The sequence below is a fragment of the Megalops cyprinoides genome, chromosome 13 (genome assembly GCF_013368585.1).
Source record: "Megalops cyprinoides isolate fMegCyp1 chromosome 13, fMegCyp1.pri, whole genome shotgun sequence".
In the NCBI taxonomy this organism is placed as follows: Eukaryota; Metazoa; Chordata; class Actinopteri; order Elopiformes; family Megalopidae; genus Megalops; species Megalops cyprinoides.
Genome location: NC_050595.1, coordinates 29709850 through 29728486, shown reverse-complemented (window position 1 = coordinate 29728486; position 18637 = coordinate 29709850). Strand labels below are relative to the sequence as shown.

The following is an 18637-nucleotide window of genomic DNA, read 5'->3' as shown; positions in this document are numbered from 1 at the left end:
AGATAAACTGTACGCACACATTTTTTTAACAACAAAACGACAGTGTGCACTTGCTACCATGCTAAAAGCACTAAAAGCAGCTTGACTGATTCTTACAGACTGATGCAATTACCCCTGTGTCCCCTGGCTGATACTCGTCACGCGCACGGTATTACTACTAACCTGATCATCCGGTGTGTGCAGAGAGCAGGCCGCTTGGTGCGCTCTTCCACGAACGCGTGCGTGTCTGTCTGTGGTACTAAAAGTTAAGGTCCCCATTATTAAAAACCTAAAAACCTGGGCTAAGAGCACTGCTCACTGGGCCCTAGTCCCAGACGCCCCTCCCGGAAGGCTGCGGGTCGGGGGGCTCAGTAGTCCTCCTCGCCATCAAACGGGTCCTGTTTCCCAAGGAGCGCAAATGATTGTCAGGAGTGGTCGTCGCCCTCGTTGATCACGTGCCGGTAGCCGTCCGTCTGCTCCCGCTGCCGGCAGAGGACAGCGAGGAGGAGGGCGATGAGGATAAAGAGCAGGCAGCCGCACACCGTCAGCCCGATGATGACCTCTGGGGACACAGACACAGACAGCCACACCATGAATCTGATCCAACAGCATGAAGGCATTCATAACATATAAATGTCTTATACACGGCCACTTAGCATACATATTACTACATGCATTCCATAGCCCAGGCGTGCAGATGGATTTACACTGCAAATCTTTGAAGTGCAAAGGCCCACACAAACCCAACCCTCTCATCCAGAATACAGTACTATAACCACAGCACACAGTACACACTGCATCCATAAAGTGATGTGATGTCAATTCTGCTGACTGATTAATGGGATAGTAGCTTGATTGTGCAATGTTATGTTACCAGTTGTATTAACATTCCACCTTCAGGTCAAATACCGCTGGGGTGTCAGAGGAGGTTTGCGGCAATTTGTCTGAGGTTTGCGGCAATTTGAAAAATATGGTGAAAGAGATACAAATATTTAACTTTATTTTATTTTTCCATCCAGCTTGAAGTCGCAGGGAAAAAGCTCAGATCTCAATTAGAAGTGTGAGCCAAGACAACCCCATGCAAACGCAGGGTTTTATTTTGCTCAATCACATCTGCACCATAAGATTAAGAACAACACTGCTTGCATCATTATTCAGAATGTGACACTGTGGTACTGTGCCTCCATGAGGTTTTGTGCAGTGGCTTTAGTCTTTCAGACAGACTCTTTCAGCCAGTCTCTTTCAGCCAGTGTAGTGGCCAATATAAGGACTCAACAAGGCAAAGCCACGCATATACTTCTCCAGCCAGATTTTGCATCTCTCCAGCTATACCTGTGTCCTTTATGTTGGATGCCACCTGGCATTCTTTCTCCCAGTTCATGGGGATGACAGGCTGGGTAATTCGCACAAAGTCCTGCAGGGGGCAGAACTGGGCACAGCCCGGCAGCATTAGAGGGTAGGGATCCTTGGTGCTGTCGTTCCTGTAGTACATTGCCACTGAGAATGACCTGCAGACACACACAGAAGACAGGCCACTTTCATTAAGTCAGAGCAGACAGGTTTTATTACTTTACTCAGCAGAAATCCATTAACACAGGAAGGCCAACTGCTGCCCTAAAGGGCAAGAGAGCCTCCTCAACCCAGCAAGCTCCTTCCATTGTGTTTCACTAAATTAAGTGCTGTTCTTCCTCGAGCAGGCATATGTGCACTTAAAATGTTGTGCAAACTTTCCAATATTAATCGTATTGCAAGTGAAAAATAAAGGCAATTATGAATCCTGGAAACACAACTCCTTTTTTGTTACAAACTATCAAATGCAAAGGAGAGGAGTTAGATATGCTCATCTTCATTCACAGCAATTTACAGGGTTTGACTGGATGCAAATTCAGGCAGTAAAATTCAGCTATCATCATTACATATTAGTTTAGTAGGCACCTTTACACATCATACATTTTGCATAGACCGGCCGGAGCCATTAACGGAGTGCCTTTCACAAGAGATGAACAACAGAGCTGGAAACTCATGGTTACGAAAAGCCAGTTCTTTCACTACTGCTTCCTCTTGCCACTCAAAATGCAGCACAAGTGTCACTGTCATGGTGCTATGGAATGTCACAGGGCAGCCTACCCGTTGTCTTCTTGGTGCAGTTCAAATATGTGGCAGGAGGCGTAGGGGGGCTGTTTCCCATTGAACACGTTCAGGGCTGACTGGAGCGCCACTATTGTAGTGTCATGCTGGAAAACACAATGGCTCATTAATGATTCAGCGAGGAGCAATACAGGCCAGCACAGCAGCATGGATATGATAAATGACAAATAAGTAAGGCCTTCAAGATTTATAAAATGCATTTACTCCTCTAGGTAACTGTGTGAATGTAATTTACGGTATATGGCATATATGAATGTACTGTATACATGAAATTAAATGTAGAGGAAATATTTGATTGTTTTTAACAAAGGGATACATTCCTCATCTTTTCACAGTTCAGTCATTTTCAATTGGCTTCTTAAAGCAGTTGACTCACTTAAGTACTTAAGTGCTTAAATAGTTAAGTAATGCTTTCCTTACCGCGGAGTACACCATCATCTTCAAAAGGCTCTTGGAGCTGGGAACCGCAGCCTCAGAGATGTTTTTCAGGATTTGCTCAAGAAGGACACCTAGGAACCAGCAACATAAAACATTCACAAACTAAGGAGACGAGAGTCCACACTCATGAGGGTGTGGACACCAGGATGAGACTGGTTGTGGAAGGTGGGAAGATAAAACCTTAGTGCAAAACCTTAGATGGGAAGGGACTGCTGTGTATTTCAATCAATTAATGAACATCAATCAATTACAGAATCAATAAATCAATGCTGCACTGACTTCATTGGTCATGGCATCAACCCTGAGTCTGCCTCACTGGAGACTTTGTGTCAGTCATAGTGGTCTAATAAGCACACAGGCACACATTTGTCAGGTTTGACTTCAAAAAGTGCATGAGCTCTAGTTTCATCTAATAGCCTTTAGGTAAGGGCCAGCTGAGATTGAGCTTCAGGCAAACATTAGAGATGACCATCAGGCTTCTGGTGCGCCAGGACCATGAAAGGGTACCCATGAGCTAAACACTGGAATAGCTAGGTCAAAAGACAAAACGCTGACATGGGGATAATCATACTCTGACACCAGCTGCTGTCAGTCTGGTACCAGGAACGTCCTCTGCAGCTCAGCGTAAACTAAGACAGGGTCCTCCCCGTGACCTCACCTCCCTGGAGGCGGGACTTCTCCTCCCGCTTGTAAAATCCGAACATGATCTGGAAGCTCAAGTCTTTGAGCGTTCTCAGCTTCTCCATGACTTCCGGGGTCACCCAGGGGGGAGGGTGCATGTGGTGCACTGCCTAGACAGACAGACATGTGACTGAGAGCGGAAGCCACAGACATCCACACATCATGCCAACTCCCCATCATAAACAGATTAAACAGTGGACTCACATCCGCTACTGGCAAATACAAATGAAACATAAGCAGCGGTTAGCGATATGCAGTCATTTTCAAATGTAAGCAGAACAACACAGGGATGAGTAACTGTAACAGGCTTGTAATCATCAGTTTGCAGGCAGTTTGTTTTGATCTCAAACCTGCCTAGGTTTGATAAATGAACCTTTTAAGCGTTTGTTTAACTTAACAAAAGCCAGCTGCACTTTTAAGGACTGTTTCATGCGGTTTTGTTCTGAGAGATATCATTCGCTACACTGTTGCCTTTGTGGACACAGTGACTCCTCCTCTCAGCCCATACAGACGTTATTATCTGTGTCTTCACTCAATAAAGCCAAAGAGGAAGGAGTGCCTGGGAGCGAAATGAGGTCACTGTAAAGTCACATGCATTTTCACCTCTCTGCAGTCACAAGACCGGAGCAGCTAGAAGTGTAAACACAGGCAGCTTTCTGTTCTGCTTTCACAGCTACAGACAGTCACTTAACCACTGAAACAATCCCTCAACCTGTACTGGAGACAGGCAGAGGCAACTGTGGTCCTGGAGTCCCATAGCTATGGTATAGCTAGGTATATAAGCAAACCCAACCCTTATCCTAGCCCCGACTGTTCCAGGGAAAAAGCTGAATACTGATCCAGGGTTAGTGCAGAGTGATTGCTCTTTCTTCAGATTGGTTTAGTCAAAATTAGGATTAGCTGAATGACTTGGTTCTGTCCTTGGACAGAACAAAAGGCCTGCAGGCACCATGGCCCTGCAGAAACAAGGTAAAGTGGCTGCATTTAGAAACCTTAAGGACCGTGGCCGTCAAGAAAGTGGGATGTTTACACCAACACTACAGCATTGTTCTGGAGCCCAGCTGCACGCAGTAAATGAAACCACAGACCCACTGAAACAGGATGTGGAAGACTACCTCACTGCTCAAAAAGGGATTGCACCTATTACCTCACAATATAAGGTGTCGTGGATGCTCCACACCGATTCGATGGTGGCGTCTTTCAGGCCAGTGTAGTTCTTCAACATGTCAAGGAAGTCCTGAGGCGCAAGGCAGGGACACATAAGAACCATACAGTGTTACAGGTGCTATCCAAGGAGTTATCTCAGAGCTGAGAGATTAGTAAACTGCCTACTTTGTAGGAGGTAGTCATGTTGAGGAAGGCCTCTGTGTTCTTCGTTTCATTCATGAGGAGGTCATAGCGAGGGCAGTCAGCCAGTGGGAACGACAGAAGCTGAAATACAGGGTAAAAACTTTACTGGGGACTTCTTCACAAAGACACCAGTGGATGATGGTGCACTTGCTATCCTCACCATTCTGGTGAAAAGTCTGGGATTTTATATGCAGATTTATGGATTTATCCATCATTCAAAAAAATTCAATAAGCATCTTTGTTTATCAGACTCTGTTTTGGCACAGCAGTCATATTTGTAACAACTCCATATGAAAAATCCATTGATAAACCTGGATCTTTAATGGCATGATTTAGCTATGATCCCATTAAGGTCTGAACCCACAACCTTCTGGCCATCAGTCCAGAACACCAAACCAGCCATGAGAAATGCTGCTTTTACCCTGTCTTCCTCCTGGGGCACTGTGTGGACAGGAATGGGCTGCCACGTGATATTGGGGTTGAAGACCTGGGAGCCGTTGGGCGGGTACATCCCCGCAAGATTCGCCTCGGCGCTCATGAGGGTTCGGTCAAAGTCTGTACTCCGCACCGCAATCTGCACAAGCACAAAGAGGAGCAAGTAATCACACATCACCACAGTTATTCAGATCCCCTTTCCCTGTGATCTGCACGGCAGCTGTTCTGTCTGGGACGCACAGCAGTAACTGAAATCCCTCATGCTTCAGTAACCCCCGAAACAACTTCTTCCTGGACACAAAACATCTTCATTCTCACAAGCCAAATTTGGGATGAACTGTCATGAAATACAAATTTCCAGAAGCAAGGACACGTCTGCCCTTCACATTTTTCTTCTATTCTAGTATGACACATTCCAGTCAACATTAAATAGACTGCCACAATTTACATTATGGCATATCAAATTATAGAACATTTTTTTCAGGGCTGTGTCGTAATTTTTGAACATAGTTGTTAGGACACTTCTTTAGAAATTGTTGCTTCAGATATTGTGTTTATGACAATCGCAGTACTGATTTTAGTACAGAGAAAACTACCTCGTGTCGGTTGTAGGTTTCATTGAGGAATCCCCGGTAGCGTTGTCTCAGTGTCTGCCCCAGCTCAAAATGCTGTCTCATCCCATCCTGCATACATAACAAAGACACAGGATGTGAATAAAATAAATTCCTCTGTAAACAATGGCAGGATTAACTGCAGTAATCTCTCCCACAACATGCACTGCATTGCTTCTAATCCCAGGGTGTACATTACACCTGCTGCAGTAAACCAGGTAAGATATCCCCAAAGTCTGGGAGGTAAAACTGTAAACTATTCAGGGACACTGATGAGAGCTTTCTGTGTGCATGCATTTCTTATCATGCGATAAAAGTTTTCCTAGATTTATGTCTGGTGTGCACCATGTGTTTACAGTTCGATAAGCACAGAGCTCTTCACACAGGGCGTTACCTGAGTAAGCTGTCCGAAACCCTGAGGCCACGCACTCTCCTGATAGGGATCAGTGGGGTATGCCTTGACAGGTGACCGGTCGCCATGACGATAGAGCTGCATGCAAAACGGAGACAGATTACATTACATGGTTATTTCCAGTGCTTGATATCACCACACAGAACAAAAGTCAACTGGTTATGTGGTTAGAAGCTGCTGAAAGGATCTTTCATACAAAGGGTGTCGGTTAACTCATCAGATGTAACTTTACTCTTAGAAGTCAGAAGACATGAATAAAACTACTGTTTAAAATGGCATATTTCAAACTTCAAAATGTATAAGAAATATGAAAAAATATCAAACTGCAATAGCAGAAGAAAAAGAACAAAAAAGAGAAAAGAATCATAGAAATGGCATGAAGAATAATATGCTCAATTCCATGCAGAACCTGCTTCTTCCCGATTGCAGACATAACAATGTTAAAAGATCCATGAATGTTGAGTTTAGCTATTCCATTATAAGGATGGCAAGAGTGGCTGTTTGCTCATTCCCACCTACAACATGCTACTCCAGGCCGCTGACACATATTCTAATAGGATCAGCAGCCACATCCAACACAAGCCTGTGTCCCTATGCAAGGAAGGAGAGGGGAGTAATGAATGAAAGTCTGGAATGTAAGGGCCCTGAATGGTGCTACAGGCAGGAGCAAAGGACACAAACAGCCCGCGGATTTCCAAAACGCTGTGCTTCAGAGTTTGATCCTGCGCTTGCACAAGGCACAAGACCCTTGAGCAACTGAATGTTTTGGCGCAAGACCTGGTTTGCTGGTGAACTCTGAATGCAAAACCACACTGTGAGATAGACTACAGATAATCGCTAGCTGATTTTACAGCCTAGGTTTAAATGACCTAAAAGATGTTTATAGACCAAAGTCCAAGAAACCTTAGCTGGAGATATAAATATGGATCTCTGCCGGCATCTGGGACAGTATTTCCATGTGGGAGGATTTGGGGAGGGTGATGTGGAGCTCACAGTGGAAGACAGAAACCACTACACGGTTTACATTGCAGGAGCCACCACTTTCAAAAGGCTTTCACTTTACACCAAACCAGTTCAGCCTAAATAACCAGACACCTGTTATCCTGCAGCTGTCTAACACACATGGGGAACCCAGCAAAATCTTGCCTGAAACAGTTGGCTGTTATCTGCCCTGGCAAAAAGGCACTGACCATACATTTATAAACATCTGCAGCATGCCAGTATTAAAATAAACCTGAACAGAGTGAAATACAGAACCCTGCCTGTACTAGTTTTTTGACAGATCAACATCTAGCTGAGTGGAGTTCTGAAAGATTTGCCCTCTTTTGTGTATTTTTCTTTATTTGAATGGCATTTACCATGTTACAGGTTGGCAAGGCATACCAAGTTTAGGCCCAATAACCCTGAGGTCCCGCTCAATACAGACATTTATAAATATCTTTATAAACATACTTCAAGGTCAGAAAGCAAGTAACAAACGAATTCAGGAAACGTAGAGTAGATTATTTTAGGAACAGCGATGGTTCGTTTGTCAGGTGATCCATGTTTACTGTAACTTGATTTCATTTTGATATCCATAAATTTAACTGTCGGACCTACTTTTGCAAGTGTCTCCACAGACTGTGCAGTTGGTACCTCCGGGTAACGTTGCGTTGTTGTACGCTAGCTGCGTTTTGTGTTGATTTCAATACCGGTCAGTAACCCACAGAACAATGCAAAGAAACGGATTCGCCCGGGATTAGTTTGGAGAGGAGTGTGGTAGTTAATGTTAGCTGTTTAGTTAACTTCGCCTGCCTTTACACTGTACTGTTATTAAGCTATAAACCTCAATGAGGAAAAGAAACTCGCAGTTCACAAGTTTTCTATTAAAAAAACTACCAAGTCAGCATTTTCTTCGGGAGTAAAGCCTCATTTTACGCATACAGCTAGCTCGCCAGCTACCATGCTATTCAGCAAACTATGCAAGGATCCCTGGCTTTTTTTTTTTAGTTGGACTCTGCTGCCAAGATAGCACACAAAAAAAACCTTCATTTGATCTCAACATCAAGCTAGCTATTAATTAGTAAGCCGCAGAAAATTAAAGTGACTGTACTTCAAACCAATTGAGAATGTCTCCGTGCGTGCTTGTGGTGTGAAATCACACCAAAACCTTCGAACCTTTGCAAACAAAAAGGTTATCTGATTCGACAAATGATTAAAGACATTCATATTTCACATAGTCTACATACATACACACATAGCACACATGCATAAATACTTAACCTACCTAGCTAAATTATGGTCAGAAAGAGAACACGGAGCAAGCTAGTTTATGTAGCTCTTAGCTAGTGATTGGCAAATACATCCACTTTGCCAAGTTGCCTCGCTGCTTTCAGCTACAGTTCGCTAACAATTCTGCCCTGTACTCAATGCACAATCGTTCTTCAGGACAGTGTGAGCTCGGTTCACTTAGCTTACGTTAGCTACACAGGAAGCAACTGTCGCGGTTTACAGTGACACTCATATGGATCTGACTACAGCTAGATAGCTAGACGGCGATCAAATTATAGTGCCTTACCACTGTGACAAATCTGAGCCTCCTCTCTGCGATCGTCGTGTCTAAAACAGCATATACTGTCAAAGACATTACGAAAAGCGAAATTCTTCGAGGCGACTGACACAGAGTCAGTACCCTGAAGGCCATCGCGACGCCGCGCCGGAAGAAACAAAACAGCCGGTCTCAAGTCCGAAGACCAGCACTGCTAGTTAGCTTTGATCTATGCCAGAGTTAGAGGTTTAGCAACCACGCAAGAATTGACGCTTTAATTGGTCCTCGTTATCGAACCCCACTGTTCCATTGGTCCTCTCTGTAAGGGTGACGTGCTACCTGGAAATATTAATACACCTTACAGTACAACAGGTAATGCTTATAAGTTTGAGTTTGTGGTTTAAATGCGCTTGGCTGTGGGGTTTAAAAGGTAGCCTACTTTCTGTTGTTATCATACAGTATTGTTTGCCGGCTTTGGTCCGTCGGTTACTGTACCTTGGCACAAAGCTTGCTGGTAGGCTAATTTAAGAGATTGCATAAAACGGAGTGTCTGTTGTTTATTATTAGGCTACTGTTTGCCTTACAAGCTCATCTTCCAAGCTCATCTTCCTTCGTAATCTTTTCTTTACATTCTTACGGTCGATCACACTTATTTCAAATTGCCCTGTCGGCCAGGTCCTCTCAGTGGTTTATATCTTTGTCCACTGTCAAAGGCAGTGCGCATGCAACCTTAACTAACGTTGAAAATTAAATTGCATGTAATTTACGGTAATGTTGTGTGTCCTCTCTGATCATGAGGGTGTATCAATGTTTTGGTGTTACAAATCCTGCTCATTAGGGTTAATGAAGGGTTAGAAGAAAAATGAAAAAAAAAATGTCAGCCTATCAGCTTTGAAAACATACCCTAGCAATGTACAGAACATATGTTTATACATATGTTTATTCTGTGTCTGATTTTTTCCACACTTGGACTACATCAATCAAGTCTGGTACCTTAACTTAGTTCTGTGAAATGCATTTTTAAAACACATTTCAGATTTCTTATGTCTCTTTTACAATAAAAAAAGACTTTTCATGGATAAACACACAGTGTGATCAATGTTAGCTCTTGGTGTAAAATAGCTGGCATCACTGTCTTCATCTCTTTTGCAGAACTTTCAGAATCTGCATCCGAGAGTGCAAGGATTACTGACAGAAGAATCAATTTATGTAATAATCAAACAGGACCATTCTTATTCTAACTTGGTCTGATGCTGTCTTAAACCAAGTGCAATGTCTCATTATAAGCAGAAAAAGAATATGCATTTGAATGTGCTTTGGTTTGGTTTTTTCAATCATGTCCTATAGCACCTATATTGCAAATTATTTCAAGGAAACATTGTGCAGATTAGCAAGGCATGTGGATTCCAGTCAGCATGGTATAGTAAAAAAGAGATATACTAATGAAACATGGTGTCCTCTTGAGTTGTAAGACAGAGAATTGTTATTCATGAAGGGGACAGAAAATACAACTGGCAAGACACCTTGGGGAATTCCTTGGAAAATTTAAACAGTGTTTACACTATGACAATGAAGCCTAAACAAAAAATAGCAAATTTAGCATAGAATGTTATGTTAAATAAGGGAAAACTGCTATTTCAAAGATGAATGTGGTCTATATTTTATACATTTGTTTATTATGGCCCTTTTAAGAATGAATTGATTATGAGAATCATAGTATCTTCCTGGCTGGCCATAATACATATAAGCAGAGTGCACTTTATTAGGTATTCTTTGATGCATGGTTTTAGTTAACATGAGCTGAAAGTTTTACAAAAGTAAAAATTTTGTGTTTTATTTATGAAAAGGTTTACTTAACATTTTGTTTGTAATAAAATACAAACAAGATATGTTAAGACTGTTTTTTGTTTGCTTTTTGGTGGCATTTTTGTTGTTTTCAGTTTTTTTTTATTTACTTTATACAAGTAAGCTATGTGTCAAAGCAGATTACAGTTTTGTAATCACAAACACGTCCCACCTTTCTTCACACTTATCTCTGCGTCAATTCCTTGAAGTTCATGCATATAAATGGGCCCAACATAGCAAAAATATCTATGGACAGCAGAGTTCAGAAATAGCATAATTATCACTTTTATGTTTACACGTATATAACTGGTCAATGTATAATGGTTTTGTAGAAAATCCAAATAATATCCGCTCCCTTCATCTTGGAGTGTTTTCCAGCGTTATTTTTATCGTTAAGCGCTATGTATCACGCAACCTCAGGTTATGCGCCGAAATGCGTCTGAATCATTGCCTCTGAGTTATGAGGTAGCTCCATGGGACATAGTGTGTTCCATAGGACTGGCCACCGATCACTTCCTATATAATTATAACAGTCCTGCGGCATATTTTTAAATATTTTAAGTCATACTTATGAGCCGCAATAATTAATGAAATGTTAATTATAATGAAACTAAATAATTAATGAAACACTGGATCCAGAACGTACTTTTTACTATTCCTGTTATTTTCAAAGTTTGTATTGAATTAATTTAAAACAAAAAAAATAAAAATAAACAAAAGCCATTTCATTTCATAAAATGATTATCTGACGATGATGATCGGAGATGACCCAACCGATCCTAGGGCGAGAAAGAATCATTTAAAAGGACACGACCAAAAGAATACAGATGGTACAAAAAACCGTTTTATGCACAAAAAATATATCTAGAAAAATGAACGGACAACCACACGTAATGATTCATGGATTCAGTCTTCTGCAAGCCTAGGCGTACATCCAAGTCCCGCCTTAGAGAAGACCAATGTGGACCAATGAAAACATGAGATTTGTGTGGTTCTTTCGTCTCCATGTCGGGAGTGGATCATAGCGTAGCGGACTGCGAGGAGGTACTCACTTATGGGGACAAACAGCTGACGTTGTTTCCCCCCAAACTCGAGCGATGGCGTGTCGTTATTACATACTTAGCTGTCCAGATTGGAAATATATAGGTGAGGCACGAATGAATGGATTTATGATCAGTGTCGAACTCAAATTAAGTAAACCTACATCATAAATCCATTTCATCTGAATTTCAACTCGTTTATTTAATGCGGTAGTGGCACGTTTTAAGTAGCCGAAGTAGGTAAGTAGGCTAAGTAATGATATTAATAGTAGGCTAATAAACACATCTCAATTTCCCGCGCTACCTATATTCTTTTAAAGTGTCTAAGACATTAAAACCTGCCATAATTACATCCTCGGTGACCTTATTTTTATTTATTTATTTTTTCCCCTGATAATAGAATGTCATAACAATAACGTGTCTACAATCAGTAGCCTAATGTCCACTGACTCAGATCAGCTCCTTCGCTCGTGAAAGGCAGTGTCTGTTCCCGCGGCTGAAAAGCCTCTATTCTTTATGTTCTACAGAGGGCGTCTCAATGTGGTTTTGAGTTGGAAAGCAGACAAACTTTTGACAAACTGATACATGTTGGTGTTGCATTCAGTGCTTGTTACAAAGCAGTATATGTCCCTTCAGAAAGAGTCCGTACAGATAAAGGGTCCCCATACGGCCGCGCAGCTTTTTGGGTGAATGACATTTTACCGACCGCACTTTACATATAATCATATTGCAGGACTGAATACACCCACCTGTGTGTAATCACCCCACAAACTAAATAATAATTGTGTTATATTGTTGACCCTGGCCATGTTTTTCGACAATTGCTAATGTTGCCAATATTCGTCCTTTAATTGGGTCTAACAGCAAATTATATGCGAAGCCTATCGCTCTTCCGTGTATAGTTAAGATCGTGATGTACGTTAGGCCCATTTCATTGATGTCACATCCTTATACAGTTTGGTACTGCATTATGCACCCACAGCATTGTACACATTGTTCTGAATTGTTTTGAACAGGAGTGATTTAATCCAGACCTGATAACATGTTGCATGGAAAGTAAAAATGTGAATTTGATCCGAATTTAGTTTCCTCTAGGGGGCAATGATACGGCATTTGTTCAGAGCCAGATGGCTCTGATTTTGTTCGCTGCAAGGATTAATTTGGATTTATACGCAGGTCGAGACCCCGATCCCCTGATTTTCCTGTCTCTAGTATTGAATTGATGTGTTTGGCTGGACTTCAGCAAGACACAAAATCAAAAAACACAGGCGAGCAACTTGTTGTTCGTTATAATTAGCCTATAAAGTCCCGTCTAAATGTTATACATCGGTAACATATCATCAGATACAAACACTGAGGTATACTAACATATCAATGATTGAAATGAACTCATTACCCCTAATACTTAATATCACCTCATATTATCACCCAATATTATTTTTAGAATATAATTTGAAAGGAAAAAACCTATTTGGACATGCAATGCCGAAAGACTGAATTAATGAGCAATTGTTCATGTGCGTGAAAGTAAAATGAAATGAAATGACGTGATATAAAATGAAATAAAATGAAATGCAGCTCTGAAATGATCCATGCGCTCGGCAATCGATTGACAGCGATCTTGGCGCTACTTGTACTGCCTGTCTATTTGAATGTATCCTGCGCTGTCCAAAAAGCTGTAACCTTAGCTTGCTAATGGTTTTGTAAAAGAAAATTAAATATTGAAACGGAAGACAATACTAGCTAATAAAAACAACAGCGAGCCGATTCTGGCTTGTAGTATTAGAAGCCACGTTTGAGCTGCGTTTGTAACGAGGCTTCGTAACGGGTTACTGGCAAGCTAGCTACGTCTACGAGAAATTCCAACAAAAAATACAGAAAAAAGGTAGGCCAAGGCCTTTGGGTGGGTTTGCTCTGACTAGCTGGCTAGTTAGCTAGTTAGTAGTTTCCGTTATTTTTTCAGTAAATTGAGGACGTTCTCATTATATTATTATTGTATTAGGTATTAACGTTAGTTATCTTTACTCGGGGCGTAACTCGTTTGCTGGCGACTGTTTTTACTTGAGCTTCACGTAGGGCAAGGTTAGCCAGCTAGCTAGCTGTGTGAGGGAAATTTCACTACCGCGAAAGCTAGCATTAGCCAGGTAGCTGCATATATTTTCTGCTTTTTCGTCGTCAAAGTTTCAACAGTAGGTAATAAATATAGTTAGCTAGCACGTAAGTGGGCTGTGCAGCGGAAAACGACAGTTATAACGTTACAGCTAGCTGACGACACACATGTTCGGCTATTCTGTTTGTGTTGCTTTTTCATCTACGTGGTGTAAAATTTTGTTAGATTGAGAAACAGATAGCTGTATTGGACATGTTTAAGGCATATACTCAGTAGCTGACAGTCTGGTTTGTGTAGGTTAGTTAGCTTTAGATAGCTATGAAGGTAGCGACAGTGTAGTCGTGAGGCTAAGAGTCTATCGTTATCTATATCGTGGAAACTGGTGAGTTATATCTAGAAATAAAGGAAGCGAGATCAAACATTGCTAGGGCTAACTGTTAGCTAGTTGCTATTTGTTGTAAGGTTATCATGTCTCCGTCAACGTTACTTGCTCTTAACTAGGTTAGGTAACTCGTTTGCTTGTAAACAAGGCCATAGTTTTAATTTAGGTTCAGTTGTGATCGCTGCCTAATTGGCTAGCCGTTATCTTTGTGCAGGTCATATCTAGTTGGCTGACATTAGACATAAGTCTGTTTTTTCGTTAGGCCTAGACTCGTGTCCAAAAAATCTTGTATCATTGCTTTGCTTTCTTGCTTTAATAAGTTAGGAAGTGGCCATGAAAGCGGATCATCATTGTAAGAATCACTCTTGTAACGTAATCGGGACACATTGAGACCTTTTCTTACACCGGTCGTAATTAGATCTCCCCAGACTCTGTCAAATTAGTAGCTAATGTGTGTGCTGGATATAAAGGTAGTGAATTTGTGTATGAGGAAACGACTGTATTGGAATTTGGAACGGCAGTATAAGGTTCAGATATGCTGGACTTATGAATTCCTTAAGTTTAAGTTATATACCTCTTTAGTTGACATCTGTTGAGAAATGTTATTTCGTATGTTGCTGCATAACCAGTGCATACTACATAGCCACCTTTTTTCCTTTAAAATTTTCTTTTCTTTTTCAGTTTCTTGCACATTTCATTATGAAATGAGAAAGTATTTACGGGACAGAGTTCTAAATTATACGAATAAAGGACTCCCTACTGTTTTTGTTTTTGTTTTTCTTGAAATACCTTACATAACCAGACTTTATGTCCTACCAATTCTTGAGTCCTTAAGTGAGAAATAGGCCCTACTTCAGCCTGCTCATCCCAGATTTTCTTGAACTTTGGCATATATATTTATCTTGCAGAGATTAGAACATAGTTGATAGAAGCAGAGAATGGTGTATTTGTTGGAAAAAAAAAATATGATGATGAGTATTTAAAAAGTACCACATGTGTCCTCTCCTAGTTTGAGATATTGGCCATAGTATGATTGTTGTGGGTTAACAGGGCAATTCAACTGATGCAGTATGATTTCCAATGCACTGAAGGGGCCGCATTTGTTAAGGCTTGGTTCCAAGAATATCATAAGAATGATTGAGCCAGTCCAGCTGGATAGATTTTTACCTCTGATGTGTGCTGGAAAAACTCCAGCACACAACCAATCCACTGTTTTCTGTCATATTCTACTGTGATAAAAGCCCTGCAGTCTTCAAAAGCTGGCTTCTCTGGGCCAACAGAGGCCACCCAGGGAAACGGTTCACATTTATTTGAGTAGTCCTGCGTTTACAGCTAGGAATCTGTAAGACTTTGCAAATGTGTGTCATCATAATTAGTGGATTTTTTCAAAATGTCTGTGATAGTGTTGTGGGATGGAGTAAGACATTAAGACCCTTCTATAACTGTAGAACCGAGAATATATCGGGCATTACATTCATGCACTCCACTGTGTTGGTGAATGTGATAAATCTAAGGACAGGTAATACTAGGACCATTATGGGAGCCTAAACATTATGTGCACATCTCCCAGTGGCCTTTACACTCTGCCCCACTTCTTTAATTAGAATATAGCTATTAATCCCTACTAGATTGAGGTCCCTCACAGAACATTTGCTCTGTTCATACAGTCTGTAGAATGTTGTAACAAAATCAAAGATGGCACTTCCTAAACACACACACACACATATATATATATATATATATATATATATATATATATATATATATATATATATATGTATATTTAGCAAAATGAAAGACTTCTTTCTAAACTTTTTTTTAATTTGAAAACATGAACATTTTCAGCAAACATAGACGACAAGAAATGTGTCAGGGCAAACAAAGACCTTGTGACACCAAGACATTTACCGCACCTTGTGTGGAAAATGCATCATGATATCTTTAACAGTGCCTTGGCAGACAAAAAAATACAAAAATGACTACAATTAACCATGTCTCAAATGTTTACGTTACAAATTTGAAAATTTCCCTGTGCTTATATTTCTCCTCTACAAATGTATTGTGGTGTTCTTTCAGAACTGGTCCTGTTTTACACAGAATGATCCATAACGAACTGGTGTTGGTGTGCCTGGGTTAGGTTTACATGGAGTGCCCTAAAAAGAACAACAGATCAAACTCAAGCATTTCTTTTGGAAGAGGTCCTTACAACTACAACTGTTACTCATGTAGTAAATTACCTGAAAATTTTTATGGTATTTTCTTGTTGTGTAGAGCATAATGCATTGTTAAAAGGGAAGCCATTCTGTAGCCCTTCAGAGTGTGTTAGTATGAAAGAAAAAACAAATGTGTCGTGAATTGGATTAATGCTGTGATTAAAAAGGCTGTTTCTGAGTCCTGCTAATAATGTAAAAGACTCCTGCAGCATAGACAAATATGAGAGCAATATTGGAGTAAGGTGTACTCGGGTTATTCCGTTTATCTCACCCGAAGAGTTAAACCAGTGGAGTTGCAGTGTATATTCAGCAAAGCAGCCATTCCATCACCTCTCCCTTGTGTTAATTGCAGAATAACATATTTCAGAGATACAGCCGGATGTATTATCCAAACGTCTCAGGGTTATTCTTATAATGAATTCATCTGGTATCAAAAATTTGGAAGCATTTTTACTGTGGCTATTTGACACTCATACTGTAAATTCTGGCCCTTGCTCTGGTTCAGGGTGTCAACCCTTGCACTGCGAATTCCCAGTGAGCATTCCTAAAGTTAAGATGTTAAGGCTAGATTTCAGATGCCAATTTTTTTTTTCTTGTGTGTTCGCAGCAGTAGTTAATCAGCTATGCTGGTTTCCTGTTACATACATTGTTAGGTGTAGTAGAATCTTTGTAGGAATTGGTCTTGAATCTAGTCAGTCGGTGACAAGTTTTTAGCGAAAAATACTGCAATATTTTCTAGCTGCCAAACTGATTAGTGACTATAGTCATGTGAACCTGAATGTTCTCATTTGTGACTGTGGAGAGCTCCCTTCTGCCGCTGTTTTCATTTCATGCTATGTGTGCGTGTGTCCCTCACAGGTCCTCCTTTAGTTCAGTTTTGAAGAGGTAACTACTAAAAAGAGACATTTTTATGCTTTTTCCCTTTATGCAATGCTTTTTGCAATTGCCAATGACATATTTGGCTTGTCTTACCATGACGGTCTCTGCTGTTGTGCAGGAGCGCTGAAGCAAGACAAATGCAATCCCCCAATACATGCAAGACAACAGCAATTTTCGCACTACAAGTCCCACAGTGCCCCAGAGTGAAGTGGGTGCCAGTTGGAGGATAGGCTCCACCGCTCCACTGACTGAGCATCTCACAAGCATCTAATAATTTCAGGGAGGCTAAGAGGGGTGAGATGAGGGAGCCCTGTTTGATGCCATGTTTGTGCATGGACTTAGTATAATCGTGGCATATGCGTGATATTCATATTTGTTAATTCATGAGTAAAATAAGTAAGTAAAAATAGTGTAAATCTAGAAAATTAGTTAAAACAAAGCCACATCATTCAATGCAGATATTTTCATCCCTGTGCATATTTCATATGTGAAGCTTACCATGTTGCATTAGATATCTGTGAGAAGGTATTCAGGCTACAGTACTCTTTATTTTCAATGATTAGTATTTTTATTGTTGTGTGTATTGAAAGCGCATATAAAAACATGATACTGTGAATTGCACTATAACTTCAGAGCCTTCAGAGATGCTGCTCTTCCTTCACCAGGAGCTGTCAGTCACCCTTATAGGTAGTGCACTCTATTTTTAGCATGGCGCAGACAGGTGATGGTAAACGCTTGTGAAAGACTAGCGGTCGGCTCTGCAGTGTTCTGCGAGCTGCTCTGCTTTTATATTCTGGAGTTATTTCAGTGGAGCTCCGGGGGCCCGAGCATCCCGGGAAACCGAGCGCCTTGCAGCCACGCCCATTTTATTTCTGACTTTAATTTAGAAAATGTCAGCCCACAGAAAGTGATGAAATGTCCAGTTCCTGGAGGTGGAGTGAATGGAAGTCAAATTGCACAATGAGGATCAGTGTTTTGAACATGGTGTTTCCTGGAATGGCAGAGAGTCGTAATTACCCACTGTGGTTTCAATCACCCGTTTGTTGTGTGGCGCGCTGGCGAAGAATAGCGCGTCCCCAGCCTGACTCCTCTCTTAACAGTCCGCACAGCTGTAAATCCCCTGCACTCCTGCCTCAAAATGCTATATTTCGCCACAGTTAGGCACTACAACAGTGCTTTGGAAGCACTTTGGAAGCACTGAAAAAGCCAAGCTGTTTCTTTTTTTTTTTTTCCCCTCAGCCATCTTATGTCGTGCTTGTGCTCGGCCGAGGGAGGCCAAGACGCTCTGCGCCTCTGAAAGAGCCAAATAATGTGCCTGCTGCTTTTTCAGAGTGTTTTTTTTTTTTTTAGTCAGCGGTCCCATCTCCCCCTCCACTCGAGCCCTTTCTGGGTTTTGGCTATAGGCGTAACGAGCGTGCTGCAAGGTCGCGGGCGCCGGGCTTTGCCAGCGACATAATTTAGGAGCGAGTTCTCAGCCAGGGCTGAGACAAACTGGGCTTTGCAGTGTCTTGCCTTCTGCTCCCCCCGTAAACTAAAATCAACATGACAGCTTCAAGAATAACACACAGAGGAAATGGCTCGTTTGAG

The 18637-nt window shown here is 41.3% G+C and overlaps 2 protein-coding genes across 2 annotated transcripts in view; one reads left to right on the top strand and one right to left on the bottom strand.

Moving 5' to 3' along the window:
- Nucleotides 1–93: 93 nt before the first annotated feature.
- LOC118788439 (lysosomal acid phosphatase-like) lies at nucleotides 94–8784 on the bottom strand. The gene is made up of 11 exons (XM_036544441.1): nucleotides 8612–8784; nucleotides 6037–6132; nucleotides 5628–5714; nucleotides 5018–5170; nucleotides 4579–4677; nucleotides 4394–4483; nucleotides 3224–3356; nucleotides 2548–2636; nucleotides 2107–2213; nucleotides 1312–1487; nucleotides 94–541 (listed from the first exon to the last, which is right to left on the bottom strand). Exons 1-11 carry the CDS (start codon nucleotides 8735–8737, stop codon nucleotides 405–407), a joined length of 1293 nt encoding a protein of 430 aa, XP_036400334.1. The 5' UTR covers nucleotides 8738–8784; the 3' UTR covers nucleotides 94–404.
- Nucleotides 8785–13118: 4334 nt separating this feature from the next.
- LOC118788201 (activating molecule in BECN1-regulated autophagy protein 1-like) overlaps nucleotides 13119–18637 on the top strand; it is a 107255-nt gene continuing 101736 nt past the window's right edge. The window contains exon 1 of the mRNA XM_036544135.1: nucleotides 13119–13351. The gene's annotated coding sequence lies outside the window, so the exon portion shown is untranslated. The remainder of the gene's footprint in view (nucleotides 13352–18637) is intronic.